Source organism: Syngnathus acus, chromosome 10, assembly GCF_901709675.1.
Source record: "Syngnathus acus chromosome 10, fSynAcu1.2, whole genome shotgun sequence".
Taxonomy (NCBI): domain Eukaryota; kingdom Metazoa; phylum Chordata; class Actinopteri; order Syngnathiformes; family Syngnathidae; genus Syngnathus; species Syngnathus acus.
The window spans coordinates 6109638-6126497 of record NC_051095.1 but is presented as its reverse complement, the minus strand read 5'-3'; the positions used below and the strand labels follow the sequence as shown (position 1 = coordinate 6126497).

The 16860-nt window shown below is 44.6% G+C and overlaps 3 protein-coding genes across 4 annotated transcripts; 1 reads left to right on the top strand and 2 right to left on the bottom strand.

The window, feature by feature from the left end:
- Nucleotides 1-6: 6 nt before the first annotated feature.
- Nucleotides 7-3826, bottom strand: trmt44 (tRNA methyltransferase 44 homolog). The gene is made up of 11 exons (XM_037262672.1): nt 3261-3826; nt 2437-2554; nt 2055-2274; nt 1906-1974; nt 1688-1795; nt 1497-1568; nt 1293-1399; nt 1033-1216; nt 667-943; nt 454-570; nt 7-319 (listed from the first exon to the last, which is right to left on the bottom strand). The coding sequence occupies exons 1-11, from the start codon at nt 3598-3600 to the stop codon at nt 84-86; spliced, it is 1848 nt and encodes a 615-aa protein (XP_037118567.1). The 5' UTR covers nt 3601-3826; the 3' UTR covers nt 7-83.
- Nucleotides 3827-5467: 1641 nt separating this feature from the next.
- On the top strand, nt 5468-10259 carry tnk1 (tyrosine kinase, non-receptor, 1). The gene is made up of 13 exons (XM_037262653.1): nt 5468-5735; nt 6575-6784; nt 6924-6994; nt 7069-7233; nt 7349-7501; nt 7576-7853; nt 8010-8136; nt 8197-8438; nt 8655-8870; nt 8945-9006; nt 9088-9497; nt 9676-9771; nt 9897-10259. The coding sequence occupies exons 2-13, from the start codon at nt 6628-6630 to the stop codon at nt 10071-10073; spliced, it is 2154 nt and encodes a 717-aa protein (XP_037118548.1). The 5' UTR covers nt 5468-5735; nt 6575-6627; the 3' UTR covers nt 10074-10259.
- A 199-nt stretch (nt 10260-10458) lies between these two features.
- On the bottom strand, nt 10459-14135 carry LOC119129459 (phospholipid scramblase 2-like). Of its 2 annotated transcripts, XM_037262757.1 has the most exons (8): nt 13855-14133; nt 13492-13560; nt 13140-13393; nt 12885-12927; nt 12601-12821; nt 11835-11996; nt 11160-11321; nt 10459-11084 (listed from the first exon to the last, which is right to left on the bottom strand). In XM_037262757.1, exons 2-8 carry the CDS (start codon nt 13496-13498, stop codon nt 11025-11027), a joined length of 909 nt encoding a protein of 302 aa, XP_037118652.1. In that variant the 5' UTR covers nt 13499-13560; nt 13855-14133; the 3' UTR covers nt 10459-11024. The 2 variants fall into 2 exon arrangements, with proteins under 2 accessions (XP_037118652.1, XP_037118653.1); XM_037262758.1 differs by lacking the exon at nt 13492-13560 and having other exon boundaries at nt 13855-14135.
- Between the last annotated feature and the right edge of the window lie 2725 nt (nt 14136-16860).

The following is a 16860-nucleotide window of genomic DNA, read 5'->3' as shown; positions in this document are numbered from 1 at the left end:
GAAAAGTCATCATTTTTAAAAGTGTATTTTCTCAAAAAACATTTGGTGGTAACATTCCCAACAGTCAGTTGAAGGCGCCAAACTCAAAGATTCTTATTTGTCTTGTTCCTCACAGGTCTGGTGGACTCTCGCAGCTCCTCAAGCTCGTGCGCAAAGGTGCACTCTTCGGCCAGTAGGGGGCATCCCTGAGGGTGGTGACGGTCAAACCAGCACCGGCGGGTTTTAAGTGCGTTGGAGGAGACCTCCGCCTTTCTCTTGCCATGTGTCCTACGGGGCATCCTGTCCCGCCAGTCCCGGATGCGCACCTTTCCCCCTTCCACTGAAAGAAATGAAAAAAGCCTTTTTAACAACAGCCAAAATGAAATCGGGCGACACAAGAACCAATTTTCTAATAAATAAATATTATTATTATTATTATATTGGCCTTACTAGCCAAAGCAGTGCCTTGTATACCTTGAAAAACTTGATGGTTGTTCTTAAGAAGCGTCTGCAGGCCTCCGCATTCGTTCTTGAGCTGCTTGAGTGTGTCCTGTTCCAACAGCGCCGCCACCTCGCCCACACACAAGCTGCCTAAAAGTAAAGGGCAACAAACACAAAGCAGAAAGTTAAAGACGTTCGATGAGAAAGCCGCATTTTCACGTCAAAAGGCATACGAGGTATGTGTACCTCCTCGCTTCCAGTCGTCGGAGGGCCGGCGCTCGTCGCACATTCCCAGCAGGGCTTGGGCCACGCGGAGCACGACGCCGTCCACCAGGTCGCGAGAGAGCGCCATGCAGTTGCGCACCGTTTCCACCCGCTCTCGAGGCCGGAAGCCTGATCCCCAGCCGGTGACAATGTCGCTTTTGGGAGCGGCGTGGCGGCTCCGGATGTAACCGGCTCGTTGATCTTCCGCTTGATCTTCCTCACTAGCCTCGTACGTCCGCCCTTTTCCCAGCAGACACACCTGCACCAACAACAAATTTAAAAAAAAACACTAAACTTTTTTTCCAAATTGATTTTCAGCCCAGTAATAAAAAAAAATAAAAAGCATACCCGTTTAGTGGAGGGAATCCTGAGGCAGTCCCGGAATGTGTGGAAGCCGCTAACTCGGCTCACTTCGTCAACAAAGTCAATGTATTCCTTGTACTGAGACTTTCGGCTATGCCGCCGCCGGTACTTTCCGAAAAAGTCGAAAAAGCAACAAGGGAGAACGAAGTAGCGGCACGTGTAGGACGACCTGCAAAGCACACAAACGCCATCAGTTTCATCCAGAAGCCCCTCCCTCTTAGCCAAAGCAGAACATAACGCCTCGCCTGGCCGCCATGATGGGGATCCATGGAGTCAGCTCATCCGAGTGATTCCCGATCAACCAGTCCGTCTCCGGGAACAAGAAGTCCTCGCCGGGAGTGATGGCTTCCTCCTGAAAACGCAGACAAGAAACAACAGGAAATGGACGGTTTTGCACAGCTAAACTGAACCGATCAATAATATGGAAAAGTGGCCTTCTTCTTGCTCACCTGTAGCACAGTGTCGGTACCGTACATGTCCCAGATCTTCCGCTTACGAACATCAATGCCCTTTCCTGGGTGCTGCGAAAACAAAAAAAGCAACCAATTATAGTCGCAACGTTATAAAGACCATGTCATTTGACGAGATTAAATCTGTTACAGGATCAAAAATGCATCAGAATTTAAAATCCTAATTTTACCCCTTCGTTAGCAAGGATGTGCACAAGGAGTCCATTTCCGCAGCCCAGGTCCACAAAGGACTGGCGGGCGTCCACGTCGAGTTCCGCTCGCTCCTCGGACCAAAGCACCTGCGGCGGCGTCAGCGCGCATCGATCAAATAGATGTACATAAAAAATGTATTGATCACAATAAAAACTGTTGTTGTTCAAGTCCCATCAGTGGAAATGAAACGACCCACCAGTAGATACGTGGCGATGGCGACGTCTTCGTAAACAAACTTCTCTGGATCCGTCACCTCGGGCCATACCTAACGATACCATGCGAGAAACCTGACAATTTTTTTTCTCTTCTCCTTTTTCTGACTATCTCACATTGTTTGAAACCTACCTTGACCAGGGCCTTGTACTTTTCCTTGAGCCTTTGGTAGACCATGCTGTACTTCTCGACGGGCAGCAGCGACAAGGTGTTGGGGAAAAGGCTGCTCTTGCACGCGACGGCCCAGCGCAGAAGCTTGGGCAGCAGGTCGCTCGCCAGCCAGCCCAGATTGGGGTAGGCCACGCCGTCCGAGAACCACGTCTCCGCCGTCCGCACGTGCAGCTCCAACTCCCTGACATTCATCAAGCCCCAATTTGTAATAATAATACGCGTGACAAGTACTTCTAGAATATTAACAAAATAGAGAATTAAATAATACGATATAAATTGACGGTACTAAAGCCTATATAAAGGCCTCCTGCCTATAATAGATGCCCGATGGCCACTCAATCACCACTGGCCGGAGTCCACCGCACACAGCTTGATGCTGTAAATATTGTCCTTCTTCCAAGACACCTGGCCGGCTTCGGACTCCTCAAAGGGAACAAACGTCACCTGCTGTCCGTCCAAGTCTACAACAAAGATAACAGAAGTCAACAAGATATAAAAAAATTATAGATAATATACAAGAACGCACAAAATAAGATGACGCTAACGACAACAACAAAGCTGTTAGCTTAATCACGTTGTCATATTATATAATTTTACTGTTTTTGGTTGTTGTATTTTATTTCTTGATTGTGTATTTATATTAACCTTGTTTTGTGTATTTATTTATTTTCAGCACCCCCTTCCTTCTCAAAGAGTCACTGTTTTTTGGGTCAGGCCGCGATTGTAAATGAGAACTTGTTCTTAATTGTTTGCCTGGGTAAATAAAAGTTAAATTAATAAAAATTAAAAAATTAACCAGGCAAGAAGTCAATACTACAAGCCAAAAAGTCAACTGGAAGACAAAAAGACCACAAAGAGTCAACAAAAACATGACAACACACACACACACACACACACACACACACACACACACACACACACACACACACACACACACACACACACACACACACACACACACACACACACACACACACACACACACACACACACACACACAAAAACAAGACAAATCAAGTGTGACGATCATTGGGACTTTATCTTGAAAACAAAACCCCAAGTGGAAGTAAAAAAAAAAAAAAAGCAAGGCGAGGAAACAAGAACACAGCGACAAAGCAAGACAGCAAGAAGAAATCAAGAAGTCTTGCATTTGCTTCCAGCTTTTACCTTTAACAACAACTTCTTTCTGTTTGTGTGTCCCATATGTGTTGACTTTAGGGATAAACGTCCTGATGTGAGAGGAAAGACATGTTCGGTGAGTGTTGTCTCTGCAGCTGCCACTGAGCCAAGCCACAACATCCTGCGGCAGCAACCGCAGCGCTGCTTCTTCTTCATCTCCGTCCATACTCTCCTGCACGCCGCACAGGCGCTTGTTGGCGACGTGAGGTTTCTTTATCCAGACGTCCACGGCTGACCAGAAGCCATCGGGAAGGCTTTCACATTCCGCCGGAAATCTGACCTCAAATTGTTTGGGCATAGTTGAGCGTAAGCGACGCTCCAGCCACATGCGTACATGAGCAGCGCGATTACTTCCGGGTTTGTTTTTCTCTTTACAAACGACCGCTTCACGATTTTGACAAACACCGATGTCTGAGCATTGATTAAATCACAGAATCTTACTTTGTGCTAAAAACACAAATTGAGTCAAATTGAAATAAGTTTCTCAACAGAGGAATATATCTATTTGTGCAGCTGAATATTTTTCTCTGAGTGATGGCGTCTTCACACGTGACGACCAAGAGGGCGGGTTTGAATAAATGGCATGCGCTAAGGAGATAACAGTCTGTTACCGCAAGAGGGCGCTATTTATTTGTATTTGAGACGTGCACGAGCGAAAAAATACTTGTAACGTCCCTTTTTCACGTTTTCAAAACATTGTTTTTAAATGATATGTTCTCTTGTGTGTTTTACAAAAATAATAACACACGATTTGTAAAAAAATAAATAATTCACGGTTGGAGGGATGGATGGATGGATGGATGGACAAACGGATGGAAATGAATCATCAGAATCAGCTTAATTGGCCAAGTTTGTGCATGCCAAATAAGAAATTTGATTCCGGTTGATCTCAGCCTCTGGACAACATTTAAGTGACTAACAACATTCAGGTGACTAACAACATTATCAGTGTGTCATCACATACCACGAGGTAAAACTCGTGAAACAATTTTAGAAGAAAGGGAAACATTAGTTACATATGTTGTGAAATACTCAAGACATATATCGTAAGAAACATAATGGCCGGTGATTGGAAAATGGTCAGTCAAGTCAGTCACCCACTCGTGAAATGAGAAATTAAAAACAATTCCCACACTGGAAGTGTTAGCTGAAACTAAACTTCCCCCCAGAAACTGCTCATCCATTACTGGAAATAACAGGGTTGCGCAATACAGTCCATGGGCCTACATTATTCTAAACGTCTCTTCAGAATGATTTTAGGGCCAGGGACTGTAGGTAGGTCCCCCACCTCTATCGTAAATGTTTATCATTGCTCTTTTCCACTCTGAAAAGCCACGATCCGATGTGGAGGACTGACTGTGGCAGGAAGTGCAAAGCTCAGACAAGATTGGATTGCTGCATACAAACACGTCAGAGGCTGCAAAGAAATCCTGTTGAACCTGCTTAGCAGCCGCCGCTATAGAGTGGGAGAAACCCTTGAAAAACACATACTTCACCCGGAGAACATCTTTTCAAAACTGGAAACCACTCATGTAGCCATCACGAAACTAACATTTTATACTTTTAGAAAACATGATCATATTTGGTTATATTATCCCGAATAAATACTATATGGTGTAGGTTTGGCATTTGTAATTATATTCGTAATTATATTTGGTCAATTAATTAAATTGTTTTGGATATCTTACATGAAACATACTGCAGTAATATTAAACAGCCATTATAAAATCAGATTAACCAAAAAAGGCCAAATTGCCAAAATATTGAATTGCTTATTTTGTAAAGGCTTTTCATTATTTATATAGTCTTTATGCAGGTTCTCATTGTATATTTTGATCATCTATATTTAAATTTGTTTTAATATTGGGGAAAATATAAAAACAATTTGAGTAGTATAATGTTGTAATGTATTAAATGTCGCTACGATGAACGATATTCAATAGAAAGAAAGAAATAGGCGTTTCTACATTTTTTTGTCTTTATACAAAAATATTTTTATTAAGGACTTTACATTTTTAACACGTCGAGCACAAAGCCCACCCCAGCTGTTGTACTTTCAAATAAGTACTAGGTTTATTTTAGATACTTAAAAAATATATTTTTATTCATTTTGTTTTGTTTCAAATGTCACTTGCGTCCTTAACGCGTCGATTCAGGTGAGGCATGGGCGGAAAAAGGTGTAACTTATCCCGGAAATGGAAAAAAAAAAAAAAGACAGGTACGTCCCTGGAGTCTCACTGACTTTTTGTTGACTCGCTCCGAATTGAAACCGAACGAGCTTAAGTGACGTTTAGCGGATTTTTTTTTCGGTTTGTGAAAGACAAGAGGGAATTCTGGAATCTGTGGCGCTTTTTTAGGACTTTTCAAAAGATTTGTGGGGTGGACGGAGACATGCCGTCTGGAGTAAAGGTGTGTGTGGGGGGGTGACGACGAGCTGTCAACAACATTCGTCGCTTACTCTATGTAAGTTTCAAACAGAAAGCACGCATGACACATTGGAATTATATTTTGCATATCTTTCATTTGTAATGAATAACTTATTAACACTCGCATTACACTGCGATACACACCACTGTATCTACTCCGATATAGTGACGTTTTATTATCGATAATAGTTAATATATAGAATATAATTGTCGCGTAAAATGACTCATCTTTACAGATTCAATAGGAAGTGTTTAGCTTGTCCGCCTTGCAATTCTGAGGGTCTGGGTTCGAACCTGTGGAAGACTAAATAAGGTTTTCAGCATTATCAAGTCCAGTCAATTTTTGTGCACCAATCTAGGTGTTTGTATTTGTTGTTTATTATTATAAGAATTAAACGAAAGCAAATAAGAAATGTAAATATTTAACCGTACACACTTTAACTACTTTTTTTTCAACTTCATCAATGATCAACCTGGCCATGACTGCCCTTTAAAAAGATGAAATAAAATGTCCATAGATGTGAGTGCTATTGCTCGTTTATCATATGGTAGGTCCCCTGCTCGTGGGTGCACCCAAAGTCAGGTACCATGGATGGATACCAACTGATGATTGTGTTGACGTTACGGAGTGTGATCACAAGGAGTCAAGTGTGTTTTCAGTAGCTGAGCCGGTTAAAGATTCATCACTGTGCACATAAACGTTAGCATCACAAGCACTAACTTTGCTAGTTCCCGTTCATTTGTCCCCCCACATGCTGACACCTCAGGGTAGTCGAAGGCCAACTGGGCATTAAAACACATTTAACATGAGCCACATCAAGATCAAACAAATCAAGTTATTTGTCTGCTGCTAAAATCTCAGTGAAACTATTGCAGAAAAGCTTCAGTATTACCCGCCCGCTGCCTGCTTGCGCTCCGAGCGCCCGCCGATGGAGCAGGACACACAATGGTTGTACCAACTCCTGGCTGACGTGCAGCTGGAGAAGTTCTACCTGCGCGTCCGCGACGGCCTCAACATCACGCGCATCGAGCACTTTGCCTACGTCAAGGAGGCCGACCTGGAGCACGTCGGCATCAGCAAACCCGGTGAGCCTCATATGCAAGAGAGAGTATGCGCCATTGCAAAATGTCCAAAGCGTCGTAATACATTTAATCAAGCGCATGTACTTGCTTTTCATTTTCCATCGGCCGATTCTATTCTTGACATCGCACTTTTTTTCTGAAGCACAAAGAAGATTATGGGACGCACTAAAACGTCACAAGACATCCCGAAGCTGGCGCTTGTGGGTGCCTAAGGTATGACGACATGAAAAAAAACCACAACTGCATTCATGACGCACCTGAGCCACCGTGATGTCTTGCACACGCAGGGGCCGAGCGGTCGCGGTCCAGACAGCGAGCCCAACGTGGAAAGCGCCAGCCGGGCGCTCCCCAGCCTCATCCAGGATAGCGAGCTGGTTCTCGGGGAGAGGCTGGGCTCCGGCTCCTTCGGGGTGGTCAAGAAGGGCGAGTGGCACACGCCCACCGGAAGAGTTGTAAGACAAATGCAAACGTGGAGGTTGGGGGTTCGATGTTTTGAAGGGCTTTGGATAAAAAAGTTTCGAAAATAATACCGCAAAATGAAGAAAATGTCACTTTGTTTTGCTGCAGGTACCCGTGGCGGTGAAATCTCTGCGGAGCAGCTTGTCCCGCCAGGCGGACACCTTGACGGACTTTTTGCAAGAAGTCACCTGCATGCAGTCGCTGGACCACCCGCACATCATACGACTTTACGGCGTGGTGCTCACGCAGCCCCTGAAAATGGTGAGTGAAGCCCCACCGCTAACGCCCGCCACCTTCTCGGTGCGAACGAGCCTGTCGCTCTGCCCCCCTTGCAGGTGACCGAGCTGGCCTCGCAGGGCTCGCTGTACAACACGCTGCGCTCGCGGCAGTTCGAGTACCCGCTGGCGCGTTTGTGGCTCTTCGCCTGCCAGATCGCGTCAGGCATGGACTACCTGGAGACGCGGCGCTTCATCCACAGGGACCTGGCGGCCCGCAACGTCCTGCTGGCGTCTAGAGAGATGGTGAAAATCGGCGATTTTGGCCTGATGAGGGGCCTGAGCCATGACGTCAACCACTACGTCATGTCGGCGCATCGGCGGATCCCCTTCGCATGGTGAGTGCCCAAACTAACTCATTCGCCCGTGTCAAATGGATATGACGTCTATAGCCGTCAATGGCGGTGAAGTTAAGCAGCAATTGACTACGGTCGCCGTTTTGAACTTTGGTACCCCGATTGCTCCGCTATTCACAATTGTTTTGCGCCTGCCAGGTGTGCTCCGGAGAGCCTCCGCGTGGGTTCCTTCTCGCATGCGTCCGACGTGTGGATGTTCGGCGTTACGCTGTGGGAGATGTTCACGTACTGCGAGGAGCCGTGGTTCGGCCTGTCGGGAAGACAGGTAAATGGGCGGGTCACAGCGGCCGGCTGGGCTGAGCTGAGCTGAGCTTTTGTTTTGCAGATCCTATGGCGCGTGGAGCGCGAGGGCGAGCGGCTGGAGAAGCCGCCCGACTCGCCTCAAGAGTTGTACGCCGTCATGAGGAAGTGTTGGGCGTGCGAGCCGGCCGAGCGGCCCGATTTCGCCCGCCTCATCGCAATGGTGACCGAGGCCAAGCCCATGGAGGTCCAGGCCGGCCGGGAGTTCTCCGAAGCCAGGAAGCTGGCGCTGGCGCCCGGGGATCTCGTTACCGTCGTCGAGCACGGGTAACTAGGACTGGGAATCTGTAAAGCTGTTGCTAGGCTATGCCTGAAACTTTTTCCTCCCAGAAATATATTTTTTGTTGGATTATGACTAGATTATACAATTCATCTCTGATAAAACAGCAATTTTTTGTAAGAGTCGTCAGGTGCGGGCAAATAAAAAATGGAGGGCGTATCCGAAAACTGACCGAGCTGATGCGATGTCCACCTACCGTCCAGCCTAGAGCTCAGCGAGTGGCGTGGACAGAACCAGAGGACGCTCAGCGTGGGCTGGTTCCCTCCGAGCGTCATCGTGCCCCCCGCTCCGGCACTAGTCCCTCCCGTTGCAGTCAACCCCGCTTTCATCTCACCCCCGCTGAAGGGCAGCTTGCATCACGCGGCGCATGGGGATGTCCACGTGTCTCGTAGCTGGGGATCGCCCGACAACCTGGACGAGTCAGTCGCTGCAATATAATACAATATGCGACGGGGGGGGGGCTTACCTACTCATACTTATGTGGTGTGTGCAGAGGCAGTAGCAGCTGGAAGCAACCCAGGGAGAAGGAGACATCCAATCTGCTCAAATTGTCAGGTACTGTATTTCTTCAGATAATTCTCTCCGATCCAGAAAAGGCCCGACCTACATTCTTCATCCGTGTCGTATGTCCCGCAGGTATTTCCCGAAGCCTGGAGTCAGTTTTGAGCGGTCGGCAGTCGCAAGCGCCTCCACCGCCCCCCTCGGGGAGGGCGGGAGCTCCGCCGATGGTGGCCCGCAGCGTAGTGGTCCAGCAGGACCCCCGGCGTTTCAGCGAGGCCAGCGTCCTGCCGCCTCCCCGACCGCCGCCGCCCAACCTCAAGCGCTCCAACTGGAAACCTCAGAAAAGGTCCACAGTGCACCCGATCTCGGGCTCCCACTTGCCGCCACCACCTCCTCCTTCAGGAGGGGGCGCCAACCTGGCCAAAATGTCCCAGCTGGCACGTTCCACCCCTCAACTGGATGATTACGGGGACGGGAGAGAGCGGCTTCGTGAAAGGGAGAAGCCGTCTCCTGTGCTCTACACCAGAGGCACGCTCATCTCACAGGTATTTTATTTCCTCCCCGTAATTAATTAATCCAACAAGATTACAACTGTACTGGGGAATATTTTCTCCCAACATTTGTTGCTCAAATATAAATCTAAAAATCGCATAAAATGACGATCTAATTTCTCGTAAAATTAGGACGGTCGTCTCTTCTCACTCTTCTGGTTGTTGTGTTCAGGTGATGGAGGCCGTGCACGGGGTAACCATCGAAGAGGCTCACGGCGCTCTGCAACGCAACGACTGGAACCCGCTACGAGCTGAGCAGCAACTTAAGGTGAGAAATCAGACCTTATTCTCAGAAGACTTTTTTCTTTTTTTTTTAATCCTGCGAAGATTACGACTTTATTTTCTCGTTTGTTTTGTCAAAACCTTTGCACTAATACTTTGGACTGTCCCTAGTTGGAACAGCTCTACTCGCTGAGTCTGTGCTCTCGAGAGGACTGCCTGCGGATCCTGACCAGGTACCAGTGGAACCTGCAGCTGGCCAGCCGCTACCTCATCCGCTGGTCGAGCGACGAACGGTCCGCTTCGGCCGAAAGGGAGCGGGCGGCGCTTAGCGGCGAGCGACGGCTGTAAAACTGCAATGTCACTTTTCAAAAGACACTACTTACACTTTTTAAAAAGTATATTTCATATTTCCTGGGATGTTTATATTGTTCTGTTGAATAAATTGATTTTGAGAAGTTCTTGCATCTTGTATAACATTTTCATTTAAAAAAGCTTGACATTTTTGTGCGATTCATTTTTTTTTTTTAACTCAAATGTGTGTTTGATATTTATTTAAGTACAACTACTGGTAAATTGATGCGAGCATATAGCATTCCTTATTATGGAGTGGAAGGGGGATCCCATTTAGGCTCAAGTTTTTTTTGGTCCTATATAATTTCGACAAAAACTGAATTTATCAGAAGCTAATGATCACAATTATATAAGTATAAATAAAAAAAAGAAACAACGTGACTAGCAGTGGCATGGGTATATTAACACACAGTGCTTCTATTTTTACATTCATATTGATTAAAAAAATGTCAGAAATGTTTCAAACAGATAAGTAGAAAAGTGACTATTGGATGAGAGGTAGTGTCAATATCTGCCGACAATTCTCGGAGTGATTAAATAATCAGGCACGTGAGTAGGAGCCTGGCACATTATCCAAGGAGAATGATTGAATTTTGCGGGATGACTGGCACGGCTTCAGTGGGGGAAAAATTGCATGGAAATCGCATTATTTACAATTTGCACATATTCGGACTGAGCCTCATCACACAGCCTGGACGTGACACGCCACTACAATGCCCGCTGTTGGACGTCTTGACATAAAGTCAGTTCAAATCACTTTTTTCTTTTTTTTTTTTTTTTTTTTTTTTTTTTTTGCTCTCGTAAGTTTTTTTTTTTGCCATGTGGCATATTGTGTTTAAACAATGCAGTACTATACGACCCAGGATACACAAAGTGTAACTTCCTATTGGAGTGATAAGTGACGGTCGGACGGAAATTCCCAAAATTCTTAACTATTCATTTGCTGTTTTAAGAGAAGACGGTGCTGCGCTGGTTGGCCTCGCCCACTTTCTCAAAGAACATGAAATCCTGTCAAGAAAACAAAAAGGAACCGCTCAGCAATGCGTTTTGGACGTAAGCGAGATGAAGAGGAAGCAAACTTACAATGAGGAAGCAGGTCCCCAGGAGGACGGCTTTCATTTTCACGTCCAGATCCAAAGGGAACTGGATGCCAAAGTTGTCCGTGTCGGTGAAGACTTCCTTCAAGAGGCCGCTCCACTGCTTGCTGATGCGACCGATGGGCTGACTGCTATCTTTGCCCGTCAGCTGCAAAACAAACCGCGGTTGTGAGTGATGTCAGTCACCCCGCTCACTCTTTTTGTTTGATTCTCTGCCCTCTGGGAAGAGGTACAGGAGCCTGCGCTCCCGCACCACCAGACTCACCAACAGCTTCAGACTCCAGGCTGTTAGGATCCTGAACTCCCCCCCCCCCCCCTTCTGCGTTAGTTTGCGCTCTATTCTGACTGTCTGCTGTTTGCACACTTGCTCCATTTTTGCTCCTCTTATTTATTATGTTATTTGTTTATTTATTATTTATTCATCACTCTTATTTATTCATTGTTTGTGCCTTCTTGTTTTTATTTGTTTGTGTTATTTACTTGTATGTATATTGTGTACTATGTCTTGTCACCGTGGGATAGTGGGAACGTTATTTCGATTTCTTTGTGTGTCTTGGCAAGTGAAGAAATTGACAGTAAAGCAGACTTTGACTTTGAGTCACAAATGTATAAGAGAAAAAAAAAATAAAAAAATCTATAAAAGCGTTGTAGTTTGTTTGACCTCAAAGTTGACATCCCCGCAGCAGTTGCAGGCGAAACAGGGCCCCTCCAGCTTCATCAGGGTCTCCTTGTTGGGCCCCTGGATGGAGAAGCGTGGAATGAACGGGTGCCAGTCCTGCTTGACGAAGCCCACGGTGGTACCCGGCGGCGCCTGCACCTCCATCTGGGGAGGAGAGGGAGGGGGCGGGGCATCACACACAACCACAGTATTCACACTTGACAATCCTTGACAATCCCACCATGTCGCTAGCGGTTCAATGTAGTTTCCATGGTCCTCTTCAAAAGTATTGGAACACCAAGGTCAATTTATTTGTAATCAAGCCTTCACTGTCGTCATCGTTCCAGTATACAACAAAAATTATGAAATTGACCTTGCTGTTCCAATACTTTTGGCACGGACTGAACGGCTGAGTTCAGAGAGCGCGTTAGCAAACATCACCGAGGTGGCATGACTCCAGTTAGGAGCGCAAACAACAAGCGAGCAGTCAAAGAAGAGCATGTGTGTGCTCAAACCAGCTGCTCGGCTTTCCATTCCACAAAGCACAGTGGGTTTGGGAAATCCCACGGGATCAGGACTAAATTTGATTGATTTGATTTGGATTCAAATTGAATCAACAATTTCAAATGTGATAGGTTTAACAAAACGGCTCATCGCCAATCAGATTGCAGCGACAACGCTGAGCGGGCAGATTAGACTGACATGGCAACACAGAGACTGAAATGTGATTGGAGCAAAAAGGAAAAAAAAAATGAGAAGGAAAGCGAACCTCTTGCAGGCAGCACGGACACCAGCACGAAACGCAGCGGAAGGGCCTGATGAGGCGGATGACCTCGCGGTCACTGTTGTCCTTAATCTTCATGTCAAAGCTGCGCAGCGAGCCGCAGCAGTTGCGCGTGCAGCAATCGTTCTTCTCCTTAGCTTTGTAGATCTTCTGACCAAGGCTGTTCTTGATCTCATACTGGTTGTTGGTCTCGAAGCCGATGAACGCTAGCAAACGGCAATCGGTTAGCACGCGACGTTTTTAGTCGAGGGGGAGCCGGAGCAACCTACCTTCCAGAAGTTCCACTTTCTGGTGGATCAGAATCTGGTCAATCTAAAATGAAAACAGACAAGGAGATGAGCTGCATTGTTTTTCTCACTGCTAAGTGTTTGACTTTGAAAATAATCACGTTCGCACAATCTTGCACAACGTACCGTTCAAAGGTCAGAAAGGAGAAGCTGAACCTTTATGGTTTCTTTTGTTTTTTTACAAACAATACTAATAGAGTCAACCACACACTAAGACATTATGAAGAATTGAGTTACCTGAGTGAGGTATTCGAGTCCGGGAGGAACCCCAACAGGTACCACGGGAACTGGGGCTGGCGCAGGGCTGATGGCCCCAGGGGAGCCGCCCATTGGTCCCGGTTGAAACATAACAGGTGGTGGACCTTGGGTGTAGTCAATGTTGAAACCTGGGGTTGGAGCGGGGGCCCCATACCCGCCCTGAAATGTAGGATAGGGGGCCACCGATTGGCCCCCTTGATGAGTCATTGGGTAGGGCACCTGGTTGGTGTAACCTGGCAAAAACAACAGAGTTCAGCAGCACAAAACTGGTGTGACACGACCAAGCAAATCTTGTTAAACAACTTAAAAAGTAAAAACAGATCAAACTAACCTGACATAATGAGTGGTTGTGACTTCAGGTTACCTCTTTCTCAACTTCCTGTCACTTCTTCTGGGGAAACTAATGGGAGTGACGGAAGCACGTTTAAACTTTTTCAAAAATGTTAAACAATGACGGTTTTGAAAATGGATACAGATACACAGACAATGCCCTTATATAAATAATTATTTGTTTCCATCACTAGCGCGTGCGGGCCTTCGGTGACTGGAACAAAGTTAAACGGTGACATTTGAGCGCAGGGAAACGGAACAAATTCTTTCGTCCGACCTTCACCACTCAAAAATAAAATGGTTTTTTTTTTTTTTTAAATCGTTGTTGTGTTTAAAGCTGAAGCTACAGTCGACATAAACTCACCAGTTGAATGAGCAACTGTTTGAGCTCCTCCAAGGTAGAAAAAGTCCACAATCCCGTCGTTTGGTTCGTATATGTTGTTGTAGATTCCTCCCAAGGAAACAGTCTTCACGTTTGATCCACGCCCCTTTCGTCATCTTTTTTTTTTTTTTTTTTTTTTTACGTTCGTCGTCACGCACAGTGAAGAAAGTGAACGCCCAATCTTTAAATAGTCAAGATTGTGGCTCCATAAATGCTACGAGATGTATGGATGGCGTTTCAACTTGTTCTCTTCGATTTGCGTTGTTTCGATTTTGCTGAAAGATAAGTACTAGTGGACACTGACGTCATCGGATTTACTGTTATTGTGCTGTCCACAAGAGGGTGCCATTACGCCACTCACGCTTACCTCCGAAAAAAATTGCGGAGGTTAAAATTGGTTAAAGTTTTAGTTTTTTAAATACATTAAGATCATTGCTTATGAAATAAAAATTGCCTTCATTAAATTAGCTATGGGATATTATTGCATTTCTAGTTATTATTTTATCACTTTTCTTTTGCTGTCATTCATTCTTCACTCATTTTTTTACTTCAGAAATATATATTTTACGAATAAAGACATAACCACAATGACAATAATAATAATAATAATAATAATAATAATAATTTATTGGCAGACAGTCATGGAATACAGACATGTTCCTCTTTTCTGCCATAATATAATAATATGAATACAGACACGCAATTCATTATATGTAATCAGCAATAATTGTAATATTATGCAATATTTGTTTTAATTCATTTATGTATTATTTTTAAAAGCATATTTCTCATACATTACACACGTTCACATACACGCATGCATACACACTGTATGTAAAACTGTCATGTTCTTTCTGTCATGTCCTTTTTTTAAAAAAATTAGTTTGTATTTAGACTTTTCTATGTTTTCCTTGTTTCTATTTATAAATGTCATTTTTCTCTTGTGTTCAATTTTTTCAATTTCTGTCTCGTTAGGTTATTGTTTCTACTTTGTCTTGTCGGTTTGATGTGGGTAATGCGGTATTATCTCCATCCGCACTGGGTGGTCCCCATCTACACGAGAAATTTGATGAGTCCTCGATAAGGACGCTAATCAGTCAGTGTGCAAAAGTGGCGCTGCCTCGCTTCGTTTACGTGTGCGCTCGCTCAACGCTGGAAAATGCAACTTCAAGACTGCTCAACGCACTTAGCCTCGGGAATTCGAGACGTAAAATGGGCACACAAGTCTTTTGTAATAGCTCACAAAACAAAGTTCGAATTCTAATGAGAAATAGTGGCCATATAAGAGGAAAAAATTAGGAGAAGAAAGTCACGATTCATATTTACCTCACACAATTATTATTTGTCGTAAATGTTACTGAAACCTGACGGGTGTTTCTGAAAAAGTCATTTTTAAGTGAAGCAGTTGTAAAAAACATTTCTTTGCGTATGTAATATACTGCCTCCTGGTGGCCATGACGCAGACATAAACAGAAGGAGCTGCACAATGACATTTAAATTGTATTCAAATTTTCATACACCTCTTATACCTCGCATTGTACTTGATTGTACTGTTGTGTCTTGTGTGTATCTTTTTATAAAATACAATACTGGTGAAAATTAGTTTTCAGGGCGGCTGGAACAGATGAATGGCATTTCTATTCATTTCAGTGGGGTGAGATGATGTGAGCTGCGCTTATGCTCACAGTACGAATCAAACTCATTGGTCAAGTAAAATATGATTTTAAAAAAATGAACTGTTTGTTTTTCCATTCAAAATTTAAGACAATAACGACACAAGAGGAAAAAATAGTAGCGACGTCCCGTTTGGCGACGTGAGGAGATTGCTATGATATGCTCTTGGCATGTGAACGTGTGCCAAGGCGTGTCGCGCACATTTTTCCTGTTGTTGATAACGTGAAGATGGAGATGGAGCGTAATTGTCTCGCGTTCAGCCTAAACAGCCCTGTGTCATATAAACCCTCCCACGACGCGGAGCTATAAAAAGCACGCACGCCGCATTTACCCACAACACTACACCGCGCCACCACACCACGACGTCATCGCTCCGTTTACGAACTGAAAATCTCGAAGAGGTAAGAGCTTCACGAGCACATTAAAACGGAATTAAAATCGATACAAATGACAAATTGACTAAATTATTTGTGGATTTTATGAGGTACAAGTTTTCAAGAAAAAAAAAATCATTTCCAAAAGTGATGTCAGAATTTTACATAAAAAGTTATCAATTTTACAACCATTTTTTTTTTTTTTACAAGGAAATGTATTTAAGAAAAGGTGTCAATTTTACAAGATAAATGTAAAACCTTTGCATTGTAAAAACATTCTGAGAACAGTGATAAAGTTGCAACTTTGCCGGATTAAAGGTATTGGGAATTAGACTTTCCTTTAACAATTAAAAAAAAAAAAATCATAGGCTTGTCAAAGGAAAAAAAAAATATTTATGGGGTTTGCCTTGGAAGCTAACGATGCGTACTTCAGCAAAATAATTATTTCAATCATTAGTCTTATTTGGTTGCTTCTGCTGAATTACTTTTCTTTTTTTTTCTCTTGTCGGTGTTTTAGATGCTTTGTTCCAGGTGTGTGCTGCCCTTGTTGGCTGTGTTCCTGTTCCTGGAAGTTGCGGCCGGAAGACCGAGGACCAGAAAGGTAGTTTGTCCTGCTGCTATGAGATGCCATGATTGGGTTGTAATCTCCTGCTATTCTCTGGTGACCTCGCTGCATCAGGAAGTCAGCACGGTGGAACAGGAGCAGGAACAGGCGCAGATGGCAGGCTGGGATGTCCCAGCCATCGATGGCGAGTTCAACCCACAGCCAACGGCAGTCCTCCGCACTCGCCACAACCAACATACCAGCCACCAAAGGAGGTAAACAAGGAGCTCTTTAAAATCCAAAAACTGTACACATATTGGAGGAAAAAAATGCAATAAGGTTTAATTCTGAAAAAGAAAATAAGGCAATATATGACAATAATGGTTCCAATTTGAC

What these genes read in the sequence shown, in the direction of transcription:
- trmt44 (XM_037262672.1), bottom strand. Translation starts at nt 3,600, where the DNA reads ATGTGGCTGGAGCGTCGCTTACGCTCAACTATGCCCAAACAATTTGAG. An exon ending in ATCCCCATCATGGCGGCCAG is followed by an intron (nt 1,217 to 1,292) that starts GCGAGGCGTTAT and finishes TGTGCTTTGCAG; the next exon opens with GTCGTCCTACACGTGCCGCT. An exon ending in CGACGACTGGAAGCGAGGAG is followed by an intron (nt 571 to 666) that starts GTACACATACCT and finishes CTTTACTTTTAG; the next exon opens with GCAGCTTGTGTGTGGGCGAG.
- tnk1 (XM_037262653.1), top strand. Translation starts at nt 6,628, where the DNA reads ATGGAGCAGGACACACAATGGTTGTACCAACTCCTGGCTGACGTGCAG. An exon ending in TCACGCAGCCCCTGAAAATG is followed by an intron (nt 7,502 to 7,575) that starts GTGAGTGAAGCC and finishes CCCCCCTTGCAG; the next exon opens with GTGACCGAGCTGGCCTCGCA. An exon ending in GAGCTGAGCAGCAACTTAAG is followed by an intron (nt 9,772 to 9,896) that starts GTGAGAAATCAG and finishes GACTGTCCCTAG; the next exon opens with TTGGAACAGCTCTACTCGCT.
- LOC119129459 (XM_037262757.1), bottom strand. An exon ending in GCGGGGATGTCAACTTTGAG is followed by an intron (nt 11,322 to 11,834) that starts GTCAAACAAACT and finishes TTTGTTTTGCAG; the next exon opens with CTGACGGGCAAAGATAGCAG. An exon ending in TGGGGACCTGCTTCCTCATT is followed by an intron (nt 11,085 to 11,159) that starts GTAAGTTTGCTT and finishes TTTTCTTGACAG; the next exon opens with GATTTCATGTTCTTTGAGAA.